Below are 18,110 nucleotides of genomic sequence, written 5' to 3' on the forward strand. Positions count from 1 at the left end.
TGGGACAGATAGGGTCGGACAAGGAGGCATAATGGCATGATTATATCAGTGTAACTACAAATAATAATGAAAACCATATCAAGGACGATTGGGCATACTATAATGAACAAGAAAAACAAAACTTCTAAAACCTCAACAGAAATCAAGTTCCGTAGAAGACACTGAAAACATACGGACAAGACTGACAAGTTATCACGATATCAGTGTTGTGAAAGAGACGGAGGAGAAGGAGGTGTGACTATGGCTCCCTCTCACATCCCTATCCCCACTAAACTGCCTCTCCTGGTGGTGTCCAATGGTGTGCTCTTCCCGGGCTCCACCATCAGGATACCAGTCACCACCGTCAGGAAGTAAGTGTTCAGTGACATGTTAGAATCCCGTCAGAAACATTGCATTTACTTGGCACGTAGTTCCTTATGCTCATGTTTACTGTGTTACCTGTGCTACCTGTTGATTAGAGGTGGGATGACAGGTGAGGAGTGTATGTAGGTGTATAGGACGGACTGTCAGGGAGTGTGTATGGAGAAAATGAGGAAAAATTTTGTTTTGGGAAGTATTACGTAACTGTGTGTGCGCGTGCGTGCGTGCATGCGCTCTCTCTGCAGAGTGATAGAGGTATTCAAATTATTATAGGGCTAGAAATAAAGACCATTACAAGAGATAGGGGTTATGGTAATGATAAGGGGATATAAATCAAAGCTAAGACGTGTTGTCAAGTGTCCCTGGGGTGATGATGCTGCTGCTGTTGGTCACAGGGTGTACCAGAGTGTTCTCCATTGGCGTTTCTCCATGGTGGTGGTTCCAGCAACCTGTGCCAAGATGAGCATAAAGCTCAAGTGGATTTTAATTGCCTTTTGACTCTCCTATTGTTGTTATTTTGTATTTATGATTCATTATGTAAGAGAATTTGACTTTTGTTTTGTATATTGTAGACCTTGATAAGTTTTTATAATGAATTTATACTAAATAATTTTGATAATGAAAAAATTAGATTGGTTTCTTATCTACTTCATCTTGTACATCTATTTTAAATCTTTTTGCACTTGAAACTAGGCCATTAAATATTTAACTTCAGCAATTTCGTGAAAATCTGTTGACTTAACAAGTGTGGGTGGTACACAGAGTGATTGCAGGACCATGGGGGAGGACCCCTCATATAGTTGTCTTGATGAGGATCCAAGTCTTCGTATTTTGATTGATATGAAATCAATCACTTTCAGCATTAATTTGGTGCGTTCACGGCTCACCTCAGACAGCAGGCTGGCCAGCACTGTGATCGGCATTGTCACAAAGGAACCCAGCAAGGTGAGAGGGCCTGAGTGGCAAGCATTGACAATTTTGAACACCATTTTTGGACAGGGGAGGTAGGAAGGCTTATTTGTTATTTCTACACATTTATTTCTTTATCTGTTCTTACATATTCATTCATTTGTGAGCAGGATGGTAAGGGCAACACCATTCATGAAATCGGCACAGCTGGTGTGGTGGTGCAGGTCACGGGCACCAGCTGGCCCCGCCCGGTGTACACCCTGCTGGTGACCGGCCTGTGTCGGTTCAAGCTAGAGTCCATCATCCAAGAGCACCCCTACCTCATGGCCACCATCAAGCAGCTGGAGGACCTTCAGAATGTGGATGGTGAAGGTAATGTGTTGATTCACTGATGGAATGCAAGAAATATATTGGCCATAAAAACTCTGACAATACATAACTGGTGGTTAGGACACTACTGAAATTTGATTAGTTTTTATGCCTGAAAGTCTCCCTTCGCTTGTCTTTTCATGTCAAGCCATGAAATTTTTTTTTTTTTAAGTTTTCATCTTTTCAAAATGACTAATAAAACAACTTTTACAAATTATTTTTGGTCAGATGAGAAACATACCTACCATCATAGGTCAGGTCAGGTGTAGGTCGGGAAGCTTGGCACTTGTATTGGCACTTTCCTGATGTTTCATATCTTTTATTCTGCTCTGTCCATCAAGCTCTTCCACTTACTTCCTGCTTCCACATTTCATACACTATTTCCTTCTCTTGTATCCTTAGATTACCAAAAAGTAATTGTCCTATAATATTTCCTTCCATAGCTTTGCAAAGATATTGTTTTTTCCTTACTTCTTCATAGCCTGGACACAACAAAAAATGCTTTAAATTCTCTTGTTTACTGTTACAAAAGATGTAATTAGTGTTTCTGTTCTTGTATCTATTCCTGTCTTTTAAGTCTCAGGTTGTTAGATCTAGCTTTGAAAAAGATCACTGGTGCTGTTCTATTGTCATACATTTTCTTTTCCACTATCTCTTTTTTCCAGTTTTTTATATATTGTTAGACATGAGTTTTCTGCTATTTCCCTTTGCCTTGTATTATCCCAGTCTCTAATTTTATTTATTTATTTTTTCTGAATTAATTTTAATTCTGAATGACAATTTTGTTCATAAAGCTCAGTGTTGACTGAGTCCAGTAATATTTTTTGTAGCCATTTCCTCCATTATCCTTTTCATTAGCTCATTACTATAATTTTCCTCCACATATTTCATATAATTAAATTGATTTTACCTTATTCTTGTCTTCATAGTACTAGATTCTATTTCTCCTCTTAGTAATGAGATTTGAGTATAACTTAGTGTTCCTAGGATTGCCCTGTGTACAGAATCTTCTACTCTTTATTATTTAATTTCTTCCTTGGCGTAAGCCAAAATACTAGATCCATATAAAACTGTGGGCAACACAATTCTTTTCCAAACGTTTTACCATTTTATTACAGCTTTGGGCTATTACTGGGAATGTTAAATTTGCACATTTCTTCATCTTTAAAAAGGAGTTACCTTTGTGGGTCTTGAAGCAACTTTTCTTATTGGTTACTGTTATCCCTTGATATTTTATTTCCTTTTATCTTAATGTTTTTCATTTGTTCTGGCTGTTCTTGGATATGATATTACTCTTCTCTTTATTTATTTTGAGGCCTGTGTGGTTGTTCAGGTTAGTTAGTGAGTCATTCATCTTGCACATTTCTTCTGTCCTTGTCATAAGTAATCTATTATCTGCATAGAATAAAGTACTTGATTTTTTCATTTAAGAAGCCTCCTTTCTTTTTTTTCATTTATTTATTATAATGTAGGCATTATCTTAAACTAGGTAATGGAGGCTGTGCGTTTCTGCCTAATGCCCAATGCTAATTCCTTTCCCTCTCAGGACAGTGTCTGTTACATCATCAATGTACACACGAGTCACTTTTTCTTTTATTTTAGGGTGAATTTTGTACTCCATTAAGATCTTAATTAGTGTTTCCCTTTTTACTGAATCATAAGCTTTTGTAAAGTCAACTGCCATCACTTACAGTGTTCTCTTTTCTTTATACACTTTATTCACACAATACTTCAAAATTATTATGTTGTTTTCTACTCATTCATTTTAAATCCACTTTGACTTTTTAGTTAATTTGTTATCCCTTCTGTGCATTTCTACATCTTTCTTCACTATGTTTAACATAAATGGTTTGTAAGATATGGTTGTCACAGCTATTGGTCTTAACTCCGATATCTTTGATTTATGTTTCTTCAGTGTCAGTTGTTTTGGATTCTTTCCATGACTCGGGAACTTTCTTGATTTCCAGTATTTCTGTAAAGCTTCCTGTTAACAAAGTGATAAATTTCTTACTATCTTGTAGGGCTTTATAAAATTCTCCCTTCATTTTGTCCACCCTGCTTGTTTTTTTATCCCTTCAATTCTTAATATTTTCTCTTACTTCTTTCTCCTCAACTGTAGTGTTCTCCATTTCTTTTATCACTCTTTTACAATGTGCACACTATATCAAGGTGTTCCAGTGTTCCTTTACTCCAAATAGCCTTGTCTTCCTCTTCCTCATTTCCTATCTGTAATCTCACATTATGTTCTGGCAGCATATTTTGTTCTCTTGTTCTCAAGTAAGTTTCTATTGTGTCAGCATATCATATCTGTTTTGTATTATTTTTGTTAATTTCATAGATATTCTTCCAGTAGTACTTAATTACATCTGATCCCTGTTCTTCATAGATTCTCAGTTCTCCTTTCCTTTTCTTGGTCCTTTTTCTGAGCTTGTCAATATGTTCCCCATAGTTTTTTCTTGTCTATGGTGTCTTATTTCTATAGATATTTTCTTCATACACTGCTGCTCTCAATTCTTTATGTGTCTGTGCTTCTGCTTCCAAATACTTTTCCTTAAAAATATATCTTCTTGTGGTGTTCTTGCATTTCTCTTGGCTCTTATATTCTTTCCATCTTTTTATACTGTGAGTTTATCTATTATTCCATGGCAGTTCCAAGGTTTGTTGCCCTCATTCATTTATCTCCCTTCTGCATTTCCTCTTGAGTGTTTTAGTCACTACTTTTCAAAGTATTTTATTTAGGTTTTGATTCTTATGTTAACTTTGTCTTCAAAATCCTTTCAACTTCTTGTCTATACTCCATTTGTGAGGCTTTAGTTGTTTTGAAATATTCATATTCTTCCTATTCTCTGGCTTTTGGCACGCTTGCTCATTTGTCTTTTCTTTTTTTTTTTAATGTTGCTTTGATCAAATTATGGTCAGATAGATCAAACGCCTGTTTTTCATCAATTTTCATTCTAATGTATTCTAAAGTAATCAGTCACACTTTCATGTCCGTGTCTCCTCCACGTTACTTCACTTGTACAGTCATCTTTAAGCATTAGCAAATTGTACATTTCCAATCATTCTAGAATAATTTTTCCATTATCTAATTCTTGTGCTCCTTTGAAACCAACATGTCCATTAAAATCTCCTAATGTAACTAAGTTTTCCTCTAGTATATTGTCCTCTATTATATTTTCAATTTCTTTCCTTGTTTTTCTATTTCTTTCTTTATCGTTTGTTCTCCCAAAAAACACTGCTGTACTAATGTTAATCACAAACACTGATCCTTTTACATACAAGAGGTCTTTCATTGTGGTTTCTTGTTTTCTCATTTCCACTGAGTGACTCTGCTTATAAAGAAACATCACTCATCCACCATTTTGTGTTGTATTTCTCTCATACTTTCTATTGTAACCAATCTGTCACTAATCTTCACTTTCTCTCCTTCTCATGAGTTTTCGTCAAACACACCATGTCATTTTCACTTGTTAATCTTTCAATATCTATCTTTTTTGGGTGAAAGACACTGTATATTCATCACTTTTATATTCCACACTCTTTTTTTCCATTTCTGTTTGACTTTTCTCATTGTTGCTTCCTTATCAATATCTATTTCTATTGTTAGTATTGCTTACTATCTTTCTTCCTCTTATGATGCAAATCTCCTTCTCTCCTCTTGAACTCTTGTCTTAATTTGAAATTTCCTTCTGATTCTTGTTGAGTCCAGTGCAATGATGAGTCTTCTGTTTACTTTATCTTCATCTTGTTTTAGGTATCTTGCTCTCAAGATTATGTTCCTCTTTGACTGCTCTTCTAACTTCACTAAGGCTGGCCTTACCTTCCCTTCTTGTTTCTTCCCTAATCTAACTACAGTAAAACCTTGCTTGACGAACGTCTCTAAGGACGAACAATTCAGGAGACGACCAAAAAATGTGTCAATATATCGACCCAGGGGACGAACGATATTTTTGAGGACAAACGCTGTTAAACGGCTCGCCTAGCGGCGAGCCGTTTGTGTGATAGCCAACCCGGCTATCATACAACAACAAAACAAAACATAAGCACAAAAGAAAATAGAAACAGGAACATACGAAAAATATTACATAACATAATCTTTGTGCCACCACGAATTTCTCCTGTTTTTCCTGGGCATGGTGATGTTACCGGCGCACTCTACTGTAGCTTCCTCGGCGTTATCCTCTCTGCTATAAAGGGGCCCCACATAGCAGCACTGACTTGTGACGCTACACACCTGTTGTGTAGCTCTGGCACGCTGCGCACACCCAAAGTCCTCTCTCATGACTGTCTTCTCGGATCTTGTCTGTCTTCCTCCCCATCCTCCTCTCCTCCATTCCATCATGCCATCAACGTCCAGTCTCTCAAGTAAATAACCTTTTCTTTTTTATTAATTTTATTATAATTTTGATAGCATTTAGGTAAGTAAAACAATCTAGGCTCTTTATAATTATTTTGTTCATGTCATGCATACATTAAAGGTCTATTTTGAATGGGTTTTATGGACAAAAGTATGATTTTTTTTGGTCTGGAACGGATTAATGGTATTTCAATACATTCTTATGGGAAAAATTGATTCAGGGGACGAACAAATTAGGTGACGAACAGGATTTAGGAACGAATTATGGTCGTGAGCTGAGGTTTTACTGTACTTTCTCAATCTTGTGTCCTGCCTTCAAGATGTCCCCAAATACCTTGTCATATCTATTAGCATATTCAGTATCCCTGTCTGCCTAATTGTTTTGTTGATTCTGGCATATTGAGGATGATTAAATTATTCTTCCTTTTCTCTCTATTTTCTTTTTCCTCCAAATGCTGCCTCCCTTGCAGTCCTTTCAACTATGTCTTCCTCTTGTACTTTCCATTTATCTTCTGCTTAGTTTATATTTTTTGTCAACTCCTCTCATTTCTCTTTTAGCTCCTGCATTTGTTTCTTTATCGTTGTATTCCCTTCCCTCAACCTCTTCATCTCTGGACAGGCCTGCACCATGTTAGGTTTGCAAGTAGGACAGAACCAGAGTTGGCCCTCCTCTTCCTGCAGTAGCCTATACAGGCTCTGGCTACATTTCCCACAGCCTGCATGGAACCATTCTTTACATGCATCACACACAATATCATGATCTTTCTTTACTTCTACCTTACATTTTCTGCAGTTATTCCTTTCTTTGGGGACTACAGCCTCCCCCTCCTCACTTCTCTTATGTTCTAGTCTGCTGTATCCCCCATGTTTGCTTGGCGGTTTTTCCTCAGTTGGTCACAAAAGTTACAACGCTGATTTTCCTTAACCCATGTAAATGTATCACACTTGGTTCACCTCTCTTTCTTCTTCTTACCTCATTGTATCTCTTGATCATCCATTCTCCCTTCTATGTCAGCCATTTCCTTTCTATTTTGTAATTGCTTTCCAGAGCAGAGTGCTTGTGCTTACCTTGGAGCTCCAAAAGTCTCCCTCTCACCGCACTGCACTGTGAATCATAGAACATCTTATGATTGCATGTTTATTCTTGCAATCCTTTGTGACGAGCCACACCCTTGTTATTATTCCAGATGATGCACAACTTGCTGAATTGGTTGCTGAGTTTAAGGAGACAGCACAGAAGCTGATTGACATGTTGGACATATCGGTGCCTGGTGTGGCTAAGCTGAAGGTGAGTGACTGTCCGGTGTTTTGTCTTGCTGTCTAGTGTGCATCTTTTATCATCATGCTCTAACTCTGTATCACATTTATGTTAATCTTTATCATAGCAGTTGAGTTACTAATGTTACCTGTAGACTGCAGTGGAGCAAGCCCCAAGCCAGCAGTTGGCAGATGCTGTTGCAGCGTTGATTGGCGGCTCACTGCTGGAAAGGCTGCAGGTTCTTGATGCACTTGATGTCGGGGCTCGGATCCGCGTCACTCTTCCCCTCCTGCTGCGCCATATACAGAGGCTCAAGGTATCCTCACATGGATCTCCTTATGTAAGCCTGTATTCCTGGAGATATTCAGGATGATTGTAACTTGTAACACTTATAGAATGTGAAAATAGGATGAATTCAGTATGAGAGATCTGTGCTGTAGAGGTAATAAGTGTGAAGTGTTTGATGCTTGGAAAATACAGACAACCCCAGCTTAATGAAGGGGTTATGTTCCTAAAAAACGTTCATTAAGCAAAATTTCGTTAAACGAATTGATTATAGCAAGTTTAACCCCTGACTTGAACTTCCATTGAGAGTAAACAAAGCAAGAGTGCATCATAGTACAGTGAAAGGTTTAATGAAAGTAAAGATTATGAAGTTAAACATTTAGGCTGTTTAATTTATAATGTACACTACATATGTATGTAACTTTATTATGTTGATGATCTTAAATTTATGAAGGGAGGGAGAGTGAAATGGGAAAGACACTAACTGGCAACCTGTGGAATGTAAACAAAGGGAGCATCATTGTATCACATACAAAATTTATGTACTACATTTTCACAAGGCTTTCCATTTTATCCATTGTAGTCATGAGTTCAGGTGGTTCTTTTAGCTTGCAAGGAAGATATGGTCTCACCAGCCTTCTTAATAGAGTCTGCTGACTTGAAAATAGTAGAGACAGTAGATGGAGTCAAGATGGTGGCGAGCAATGCTATTAGTTTTCCGGCCTCTCTCGTGTCTGTGAATGATATCCAGCTTCACTTTGAGAGTAAGAGACTTCCTGGGTCTTCTTAGCAACGCTTTTGGTGGTAAATTGAGCGAGGGAAGACGAGCTGCTGCTGACGGTGTTATTGTTTTAAAGAGGGGGAGTGAGTGGTGCGCGTGTTGTCCATGAGAGGTGCTGGTGTATTCAAAAGCCTGTCAGCTTGCGTGATATGGCAGGGGTTTCAAACTTGGAAAAAATTACCTGGATAAAACTTCATTAAAGCGAGTTTGGTGTTCGTTAAACAAGCAGATGGTAGTAAAATGAAACCTTCGTAGCGAAATTTCGTTGTGTGAACGTTCGTTAAGCGGGGGTTACCTGTACTATTTATTTTTGGATATTTGTAATTATGATCTCTACATAACTTCTGCTCTATCTGTAAAGAAGCCATGATAGACAATGATAGAGTTGAAGTTTTAGTTGTTTTATTATATAGTTAAAATCAAGGAAGGTTACTTGTATATTTCTTTCACTTCATTTTTCACTTTATCTGTAATTTATTTAGACAGATAACAGATAAAAGGTTACTTGTTTCCTACACACTTTATGATATCTATATTCTTGCCAGGAAGTTAAGATAACATATGATTAAAGATTACATATTTTCTTCACTATTTTTTGTCTTGCTCTGCTGACTTTCTATTCATCTTTGGCAGGATATTCAGGAGGACAAGAGTGAAGAGAAAGAGAACAAAAAGATGCAGGTGGTTCGCTTATCCCGTGGAGGCGCAACCTGTCCCCCATGCTGGACCCTCCTGATGACGGGGACAATGATATTGCTGACTTGGCAGAGAGGATCAAGTCTGCCAACATGCCAGAGGAAGCTGCCAAGGTAGTGTATCAGGGGATATGGATATACTATGTTTCACCTTACCTGATCATTATTCAACTCTTTGGCTGCTATTTGACATGTTCCTTATTCACAAACCACTGACATTTCTCTTTTTCTTCATCCACTAAATATCATAGTGGTAGAGCTTTTCTGTAACTTTTTTATTTCTAGTATATGCTTTTAAATGTTATGCACAGTTAATTTTAGGGCTATGAATTGTCACATATTATGGTGAAAATACTAATTTCTTGATTCAGCCTCAGAATATTTGTGAGTGTGAGGATATGTATAGGAATATTAAAGAAGATGCAAGCTGTAACTAATGGCATAGAGAATAAGAAGTTTCTGGTTAACAGAGAAGAGAAAAAGGGTGCACTAACATATCAGAAATGTCAAAAGAGCCTCATCACATGAATAATAGAGCAGGTAGTTAGTTGGTGTTAGTTTGCTCCATGTTGTTTATTAGGTAATGGATGCTGGTGAATGTCCCCCTCTACCAGGCTGCCAACAAGGAACTGCATGTAAGGATATGTGTAGGAACATTAAGGAAGGTGGAAGCTGTTACAGATAGCACAGGGAATAAGATGTATAAAGGCTTAAACAGAGTAACAGAGAGAGAGAAAAAAAAAAAAAAAAAACCCACTGAGAGACCATAAGAAATGTCAAAAGGACCTCATCACATAATTAATAAAACGGATAATGTGTTAGTGTACTCCATGTTACTAATGAGTAGAGGATGCTGGTGAACACGTCCCTCCCTGCCAGACTGCCAACAAGGAGCTGAGCCGTCTGAAGCGTATGGCTCCCCACATGCTGGAGTACTCAATGACTCGTAACTATCTGGAACTCTTGGTTGACCTCCCATGGTCCACCTCAGTGAAGGAGACCTGCTACATCACCAAGGCCAGAGCTGACCTAGATGCTGACCACTACGGCTTGGAGAAGGTGTGGAAACTGATTTTTGGTTAATTACACCCAGTTTTCCCCTCTTACATAAAATGTTATACTCATTTTTTTCCTGTACATAAAAATTACATATAGTTTTCCCCTCTTACATGAAAAAAATCACACCCAGTTTTCCACTCTTACATGAAAAAAATTACACTTTTTCCTTTCATACATAAAGAAATTACTAAGTTTTCTCTTATATAAAGTAAAATAAAAAATAATGATCCCTTCCTTACAATGTCATACCAAATAATCCTCCATCTTGTCATTAGGGAAGTGTTGTGTTGAATGTTCTAATGAGACATTCATCTAAGAGAACACTGAGATGTGGACTTTTTATTCATTGATGTTGTGTAGTGTTTGCATTTTAATTCTACTCTTCATTGATTTATAGTTCATTGTCAACAGCTTTATTGAAGTTATTTATATATTTTTTTATTTGGAGATATCATTAGTCTTACTAGTTTTTATTAGGTTTCACTCATTAGGTGTCATGTGAGATTAATTTTATACCTATTATTTGTAGCCCTCATTTTCTACCATTCTTTCTAAATTGTTAGAAATAATATAAAAACAGCTCCATGAAAACAAAGGAATTATGATTGATGAGAAGAGTTGGAGTGTGTTTAATATTCACTTGTATAAGTTATGATGAATAGCAAGACAAAGAGATCACAGATACAACACCATGAAAACAAAGGCATTATGATGAACTTGATGAGGTGCAGTGTATTCAGTATTTGTGTTGCAAGTTATGGTGAGTGGCAAAACAAAGATCACATTTTTTTCACAATTTTGCAGGTGAAGCGTCGTGTCCTGGAATATCTTGCAGTGAGACAACTCCGTGGGGATCTGAAGGGCCCCATCCTGTGCTTTGTGGGACCCCCTGGTGTTGGGAAGACTAGCATTGCCAAGTCCATCGCTACAACCCTTGGCCGGCCGTACCATCGAATGTCCTTGGGTATGTCTTCTTGGTGTCTTGTTATATGTGAAGTAGTAGTGTAATGTGATGCTTCTCTTAAAGTTACATTCTTTTTATTTTTCTGATTATGTATGGTGTTTTGTCTGTTTTAAGGGAGAAAGTTGTTATTTACCATCTTGTCTGTACATCTTACCCTTTTATATTTGTCAGTTCTTTTTTTAAATAAGAGGGGAAAAGGTAGCCAAGGTCAACATAAAGCGAAAAAATAAAAAAGGGGCCCACTAAGTTGCCAGTTCCCTTACAGATCCGAGAGTTAGCAAAAAAAATAGGATAAATGTTTTTGTGGCCCCACACACTCTCTCTCTCTCTCTCTCTCTCTCTCTCTCTCTCTCTCTCTCTCTCTCTCTCTCTCTCTCTCTCTCTCTCTCTCTCTCTCTCTCTTACCTTTAGCAATCTTCCTCTCTTTATAGTCCAGAAAAATCCAAACAAGACTTGTACTCCTGGGACAATCTCCTTTTAGTCAAGAAAATTGAACGGCTGCTGTAAGAATATCAAACATAAATATTGTTACTAGGAATAACAATGCTGAAGTGTTGATGCTGAGGTGTTGTGGTGTTGTTCCAAAGGTGGCGTGAGTGACCAGCATGACATCCGAGGTCACCGCAGGACGTATGTTGGTGCCATGCCAGGTCGAGTCATCCAGGGCCTCAAGAGTGTCAAGGTGTGCTGGTGTGCTGTTCTCTCCTCACCATGATAGCCTTGAACAGATGTGCACTTGGTCGCCTCAGCTATGGTTGATATTTGCTTAGTCACCTCAAGATGCAGTTATTCAGTTTTGTTAGCATACTTTTTGTTGCCATTCCATTTGATATCCTTTTCTCTGTTATTGTTGGATTCATTCAGAGCAACTTGCAGGCTTTGTATATTTGTGAGCCTGTTTATTCATACAAGATATACAAGTCCACTACAGCTTTTATTGTTTAGTGTTGATTATATGGGTGGAACTGATGGCATACTAAATTATGTCACATTTTATCAGTGATGTGATGTGTTGGATACTTTGTGGGATCTATCCTCTTAGAAAATTGCAAGCCAATTTTTGAGTGACCAGGACCATAGTCTCTTTTGCCAAACAACATACTATTAGCCAGCAAAGTTGTCTTGTGAAAATGCTTGGAGTTCATTCTTACATGACCAACTCATTTTGACTGATTCATTATTCTTTGATATCCATACTGTTTTTCTGCTTTATTACAAATCTGTTACAATTCATAATCTTAAATAATACAAACATAAATTAGACTTAGATTAATTTATTTTTAGCTCACAGATGCATCAATATTGGATGATACGGAATCTAGACTCAAGAGAATTAACAGCTCACAAACACACCAAACTTGTATACCACACAGGTGAAAAACCCTGTCATGCTCCTGGATGAGATAGACAAGCTGGGCTCAGGCATCCATGGAGACCCTGGAGCTGCCCTGCTGGAAGTGCTGGACCCTGAGCAGAACTCCACCTTCACCGACACTTACCTCAACCTACCCTTCGACCTTTCCCAGGTGTGTGGTGATGGGAGGCTGTGCTGTGGTTAGGCTAAGTGATGTGCTGGTGTAAGCATGGGTTACTGTGATACAAATGGAAGTGAGACTGTGAATCAAAAGGAAGAAATAATGTAGTACTGTATAAAACCATGAGCTTTAAGTAATTGAGAGAAGAGATAGTGTGAATCAAAGGCAAGAAATAATTAAGTGCTGTATAAAACTGTAAGCTTAAAGTGATTGAGAGAAAAGACATCCTGCTGAGATGAACACAATACTATTAGTTAAAAGAATAAAAATGTTTTTGTAAGGTAAACAAAAACACCAGTGTGAAAAAAATTGGCTTTACTCACTATTATCCACTTTGTTTATCTTGTGAACCTCCCTTGCCAGGTGTTGTTTGTAGCAACAGCTAATTCCCTCACCACCATCCCCACCCCACTGCTGGACCGCATGGAGCTCATCAAAGTGCCGGGCTACACACAGGTAAGGCTGTTGGGCTAGTGTGTGTTGTGTGGATGGTCTGATGGATGGAGAGTTTGCAATGGAATGTGCTCTCTCTCTCTCTCTCTCTCTCTCTCTCTCTCTCTCTCTCTCTCTCTCTCTCTCTCTCTCTCTCTCTCTCTCTCTCTCTCATGCAGTGAATGAAGGACAAATACAGGCAACCCCCGTTTAACGAAGGGGTTACGTTCCTAAAAAACACTTCGTTAAGCTAAACTTCGTTAAGCGAACCGATTATAACAAGTTTAACCCCTGATTTGAACTTCCATTGAGAGTAAGCAAAGCGAGAGTGCATCATAGTACAGTAAAAGGTTTAATGAAAGTAAGAATTATGAAGTTAAACATTTAGGTAGTTTAATTTAAGTCATTATAATGTACACTAATGTATGTATGTATGTAACTTTATAATGTTTTTGATCTTAACTTTATGAAGGGAGGAAGAGTGAAATGGGAAAGACACTAACCGGCAACCTGTGGAATGTAAACAAAGTGCGCATCATTGTACTGCATACAAAACTTATGTACCACATTTCCACAAGGCTTTCCATTTTATCCATTGTAGAGTCACGAGTTCAGGTGGTTCTTTTAGCTTGCAAGGAAGATACGGTCTCACCAGCCTTCTTAATAGAGTCTGCTGACTTGAAAATAGAGACAGTATAATATGGAGTCAAGATGGTGGCCAGCACTGCTGTAGTTTTCTGGCCTCTCGTGTCTGTGAATAATATCTAGCTTCATTTGGAGAGTAAGAGACTTCCTGGTCTTCTTACAAACACTGGGCCAATTGCAGGGCATTTTGGTGGTAAGTTGAGCTAGGGAAGACAAGCTGCTGCTGACGCTGTTATGTTTTGACTGGGGAGTGAGTGTTGCGTGTGTTGTCCATGAGAGGCTTGATCTTGATCTTGATCTTTATTCTATAGGTGTCCGAGGATTTTTCCTGAGGCAGGCCTTAGTACCAGCAGCTCCTGGTGTATTCAAAAGCCTGTCAGCTTGCGTGATATGGTGGGGCTTTCAAATTTGGAAAAAATTACCTGGATAAAACTTCGTTAAAGCGAGTTTGGTGTTCGTTAAACGAGCAGATGGTAGTAAAATGAAACCTTCGTTGTAGCGAAATTTCGTTGTGTGAACCTTCGTTAAACGGGGTTTGCCTGTATTAGATTCATGGACAAATATTCAAAACTATTTTCAGTTGCTAACTGAATGGAAAGAAGAGTTTCAGCATAACTGAACTGTTGGTTGTGAATTGTGTCCTATCCTGCAGGAGGAGAAAGTGATGATAGGACATCTTCACCTCCTTCCCAAGCAGCTGCAGGAACATGGACTGAGCAGTGACATTCTCACCATGCCCAAGGAAGCCATTGCCACCATAAGTGAGTGCCATTGGTCCACATTTGGTTATAGGGCCAGCAGTGTGAAGTGTATTGAGATGTGACAGTTATTGTGGTTTCTTGGTTTGTTATCATGTTTGGTGATTCTGTCCCTACTGAGGTTCTTATGGAAAGTTTACCTACTTTCAGATGAATTTTCAAATGTTTCTATGCATTTACCAAGGGAAGCAAATGAGGCATAGTCTTTTTGGATTGTTCTCTTTACCAAGGTGTCATTACCAATGTTTATGATTAGAGGATATTATTAAGACTCATAATATGAAGAGCAGTGTTACATTAAAAACTGAATATAGTAATGCAAATTATGAAATATTTGAAAAAATTGAAATGTAAGAATAAGCTGTAGGAATTCAGATCATGAAAATTTTATAAGTTTGAAATAAATGAGTAGGAACTTGCATTTGTGTGAAAGAGTAATGATGATTGAGAAGATGAGTATCAGGCAAGTATATATTGAGTCCTGTGCACCATCATCTCTCAGTTGGAGAGTACACCCGAGAGGCTGGTGTGAGGACCCTGGAACGCAAGATTGGAGCACTGTGCCGGGCGGTGGCTGTGCAGGTGGCAGAGTCAACCCCAGATAAAGGTAAACCCATGTTGTTCTGTTCACAGCATACAGAGAAGAGGATGACATTGCCAAAGCATGTCTATTTTGAAAATGAAAATATGAAGGCAACAAAATTATAGTGTGTAGATTTTGGGTAGGAAAGAAAATAGTAAAATCTCTCTCTCTCTCTCTCTCTCTCTCTCTCTCTCTCTCTCTCTCTCTCTCTCTCTCTCTCTCTCTCTCTCTCTCTCTCTCTCTCTCTCTCTCTCTCTCTCTCATAATCTTCACTGGAAAAGAAACAGTGTTTAGCAGCGTTGCGCATTTTAGTAACATAACCATTCTCTAGGTGAACCCAAGACCCCGCAAGACATGGAAGTGGTAGGAGAACAAGCCAGTGTGAATGATGATGCCAAGGAGGTGGTGAGAGCAGAAGGTCAGGCTAAGGAACAACCATTGCCACAGCACTGGAGCACCACACAGCTGCGGGAACATCTGGAGCTCCCCATTGTGGTGGACCAGAAGATGATACATAAAATTCTTGGGGTAGAGTGTCTTTGTTTATTTGTTACCTCAAGATGCCTACACCCATTAATGCTTGTACTAGCATGCTCCTGTTCTCTCATTCCATGATTATCTTGTCATTTGTTTGTTATTGATAACAGTAAAATAAGCTAGAATTGATGTATGTATTTGTGTGTGGAAACAGTAGTGATGGTGACTGAGCATCTTAAAAAAGTATTGACTTTCATGAATAAATCATAATTAACGAGAAACTGCACATTGAATTAACAGCTCTAATTCCACATTTAATTTCTTTAGCAGTTCTTTTTTGCTTCATTATGGGCAAAGCTTATGAATAAACACTGTTTAATGGAAGTCTGACAAAGATTCTGTATGTTTCAGCCTCCAATATTCCAAAGTGGGCTGGCTGGCAGGGTGAGTGTTCCTGGTGTGGCGGTGGGCCTGGCCTGGACACCTGTAGGAGGGGAGGTGATGGTAGTAGAGGCCTCTCGTTCACCTGGAGACTCGGGCCTCACACTCACAGGCCAGCTAGGCTCTATCATGCAAGAGTCAGCCAAGATTGCCCTCTCGTGGGTCCGGCAGCATGCTTATTTGGTAAAATGTAGATTAAATGTCTTATAATTGAAGACTGTTATCAATTAATTGCCTTACACATGATGAGTTTGTTTTATGCAGGATTTTTGTGGCAGATAACTAGCTTGCAGTGCTTTCATTGCTTCTACTGACTAACATGCAGTATTCTTACTCACAGTTGCAGTTAGAGAAAGACTTCATGAAAGATGAGGAGATCCACATGCACTTCCCAGCTGGTGCCATCAGCAAGGATGGTCCCTCTGCCGGGGTCACCATCCTCACCGTGCTGGTGTCCCTCCTGTCCAGTCGATGTGTGCGTCCTGATGTGGCCATGACGGGGGAGATCACCTTGAATGGGGTGGTGTTGCCGGTGTGTTGTCTCTCATATGTATTATGTTATCAGAAGCATGCCATCACTTGTAAGGTCAGCTTCAGCTCTTAAAATACCATCACTGATGTTTAGACACTACAAATTTCCATTGAAAATTTGTTACCTGGTAAGGCATGTGTAGTCTTACATAAGAACATAAGAAAAGAGGGAAGCTGCAAGATGCCACCACACCTATACGAGGCAGTACCAGCGTGCTTAAGCTACCTAATTCCATCTATCATCCTCATCCATGAACTTATCTAACCTTCTTTTAAAGTTCCCTATTGACTCAGCCCTGACTACATGACCACTGAGACTGTTCCACTCATCAACCACTCAGTTTGAAAACCAGTTTCTTCTCATTTCTTTCCTAAACCTGAATTTTTCAAGTTTAAATCCATTATTTCTGGTTCTGTCCCCGCTTATACCACTTAACCCCTTCAATACGGTGACGCCTATGTGGGCGTCATGAAGCCCCAGTAGCAAATACGGTGACGCCTACGTAGACGTCATATTTCTTTTCTGAGCTTTCTTCAGTTCAGTTGTCCCGTATAGTGTGTTGGATACCAACTACACACGCCGTATGCTGTCCTTGAAATCCTAGTGCTCCTCCCACCATCCTTGTCTGCATCAATCACTAAAGATAAGCTACATGTGTCTAAAATTACCCAATGGCATAGACTCTTCCCATCTCTCTCTCTCTCTCTCTCTCTCCGAAGAGAGAAGCGTCCACTTTCCTCTTCGAAGGCGATATAGTGACTAAAAAATAGCAGCATAATACACAAAGACAAGTATGACAAGCTTGCACGAGTTTCCAGCTGGGCACTACCACCCGTATGTCATACAGGCGGGCTTTTTTAACATCCAGCGCGAAGGGGTTAAATACTTCTATCAGGTCTCCTCTTAACCTACATCTCTCTAAGGAATGCAAATAAGTTTTTACAGTCTCTCTTCATAGGGAATATCCCTCATTCCCTGTATCTTTTTAGTCATCCTCCTTTGCACTGATCCCAACACAGCTATGTCCTTCCTGAAGTGTGGGGACCAGAATTCTACCGCAGTCAAGATGTGGCCTGACCAGCGCCAAGTATAATTTTAGTATTACTTCAGGACTCCTGCTTTTAACACTTCTAAAAATTAATCCTAATACTCTATTTGCCTTATTTCTGGTCTCAATGTATTGCTTCCTTGTACTGAGATCAGAGCTAACTATGACTCCTAAATCTTTCTCATACTTGGAACTTCCTAGTGCCACGTTATCTATTGTGTACCTGTTGCTTGGATTATCTCTACCTACGCTCAGTACCCTGCACTTGCTAATATTGAACTGCATTTGCCATCTATCTGTCCATTCTTTCATCCTATCCAAGTCTGCCTGCAAAGCCTTGGCATCCGAATCAAACCTAATAAATCTACCTATCTTTGTGTTGTTCGCAAATTTACTAATATCACTATTAATTCCACTATCTAAGTCGTTGATGTATATTAGAAATAATAATGGCCCTATAACTGAGCCCTGTGGCATCCCACTAACTACTTCTCCCCACTTCATTATTATATTTTTATATGAATATGCCCAGTTTTGACAAGTGAGGCACTTCACTTGAAAAATGAAAGGTAGTTAGACAGTTTCCATAAGGATTGCATAAAATGGAGGGGTAGAGATATGG

General features: G+C 38.9%; 1 protein-coding gene across 1 annotated transcript in view; it reads left to right on the top strand.

Moving 5' to 3' along the window:
• The window catches only part of LOC123512463 (lon protease homolog 2, peroxisomal-like), a 21,046-nt gene continuing 2,936 nt past the window's right edge, over positions 1 to 18,110 (top strand). The window contains 17 exon segments of the mRNA XM_045268888.1: positions 1 to 350; positions 1,221 to 1,305; positions 1,440 to 1,641; positions 7,183 to 7,283; positions 7,408 to 7,569; positions 8,953 to 9,022; positions 9,025 to 9,128; positions 9,894 to 10,073; positions 10,878 to 11,037; positions 11,625 to 11,719; positions 12,411 to 12,563; positions 12,936 to 13,028; positions 14,302 to 14,410; positions 14,910 to 15,014; positions 15,322 to 15,518; positions 15,879 to 16,091; positions 16,249 to 16,440. Coding sequence (XP_045124823.1) covers positions 241 to 350; positions 1,221 to 1,305; positions 1,440 to 1,641; positions 7,183 to 7,283; positions 7,408 to 7,569; positions 8,953 to 9,022; positions 9,025 to 9,128; positions 9,894 to 10,073; positions 10,878 to 11,037; positions 11,625 to 11,719; positions 12,411 to 12,563; positions 12,936 to 13,028; positions 14,302 to 14,410; positions 14,910 to 15,014; positions 15,322 to 15,518; positions 15,879 to 16,091; positions 16,249 to 16,440 — 2,331 coding nt within the window. The 5' untranslated portion in view covers positions 1 to 240.

This window comes from Portunus trituberculatus, chromosome 33 (genome assembly GCF_017591435.1).
Source record: "Portunus trituberculatus isolate SZX2019 chromosome 33, ASM1759143v1, whole genome shotgun sequence".
NCBI lineage: Eukaryota > Metazoa > Arthropoda > Malacostraca > Decapoda > Portunidae > Portunus > Portunus trituberculatus.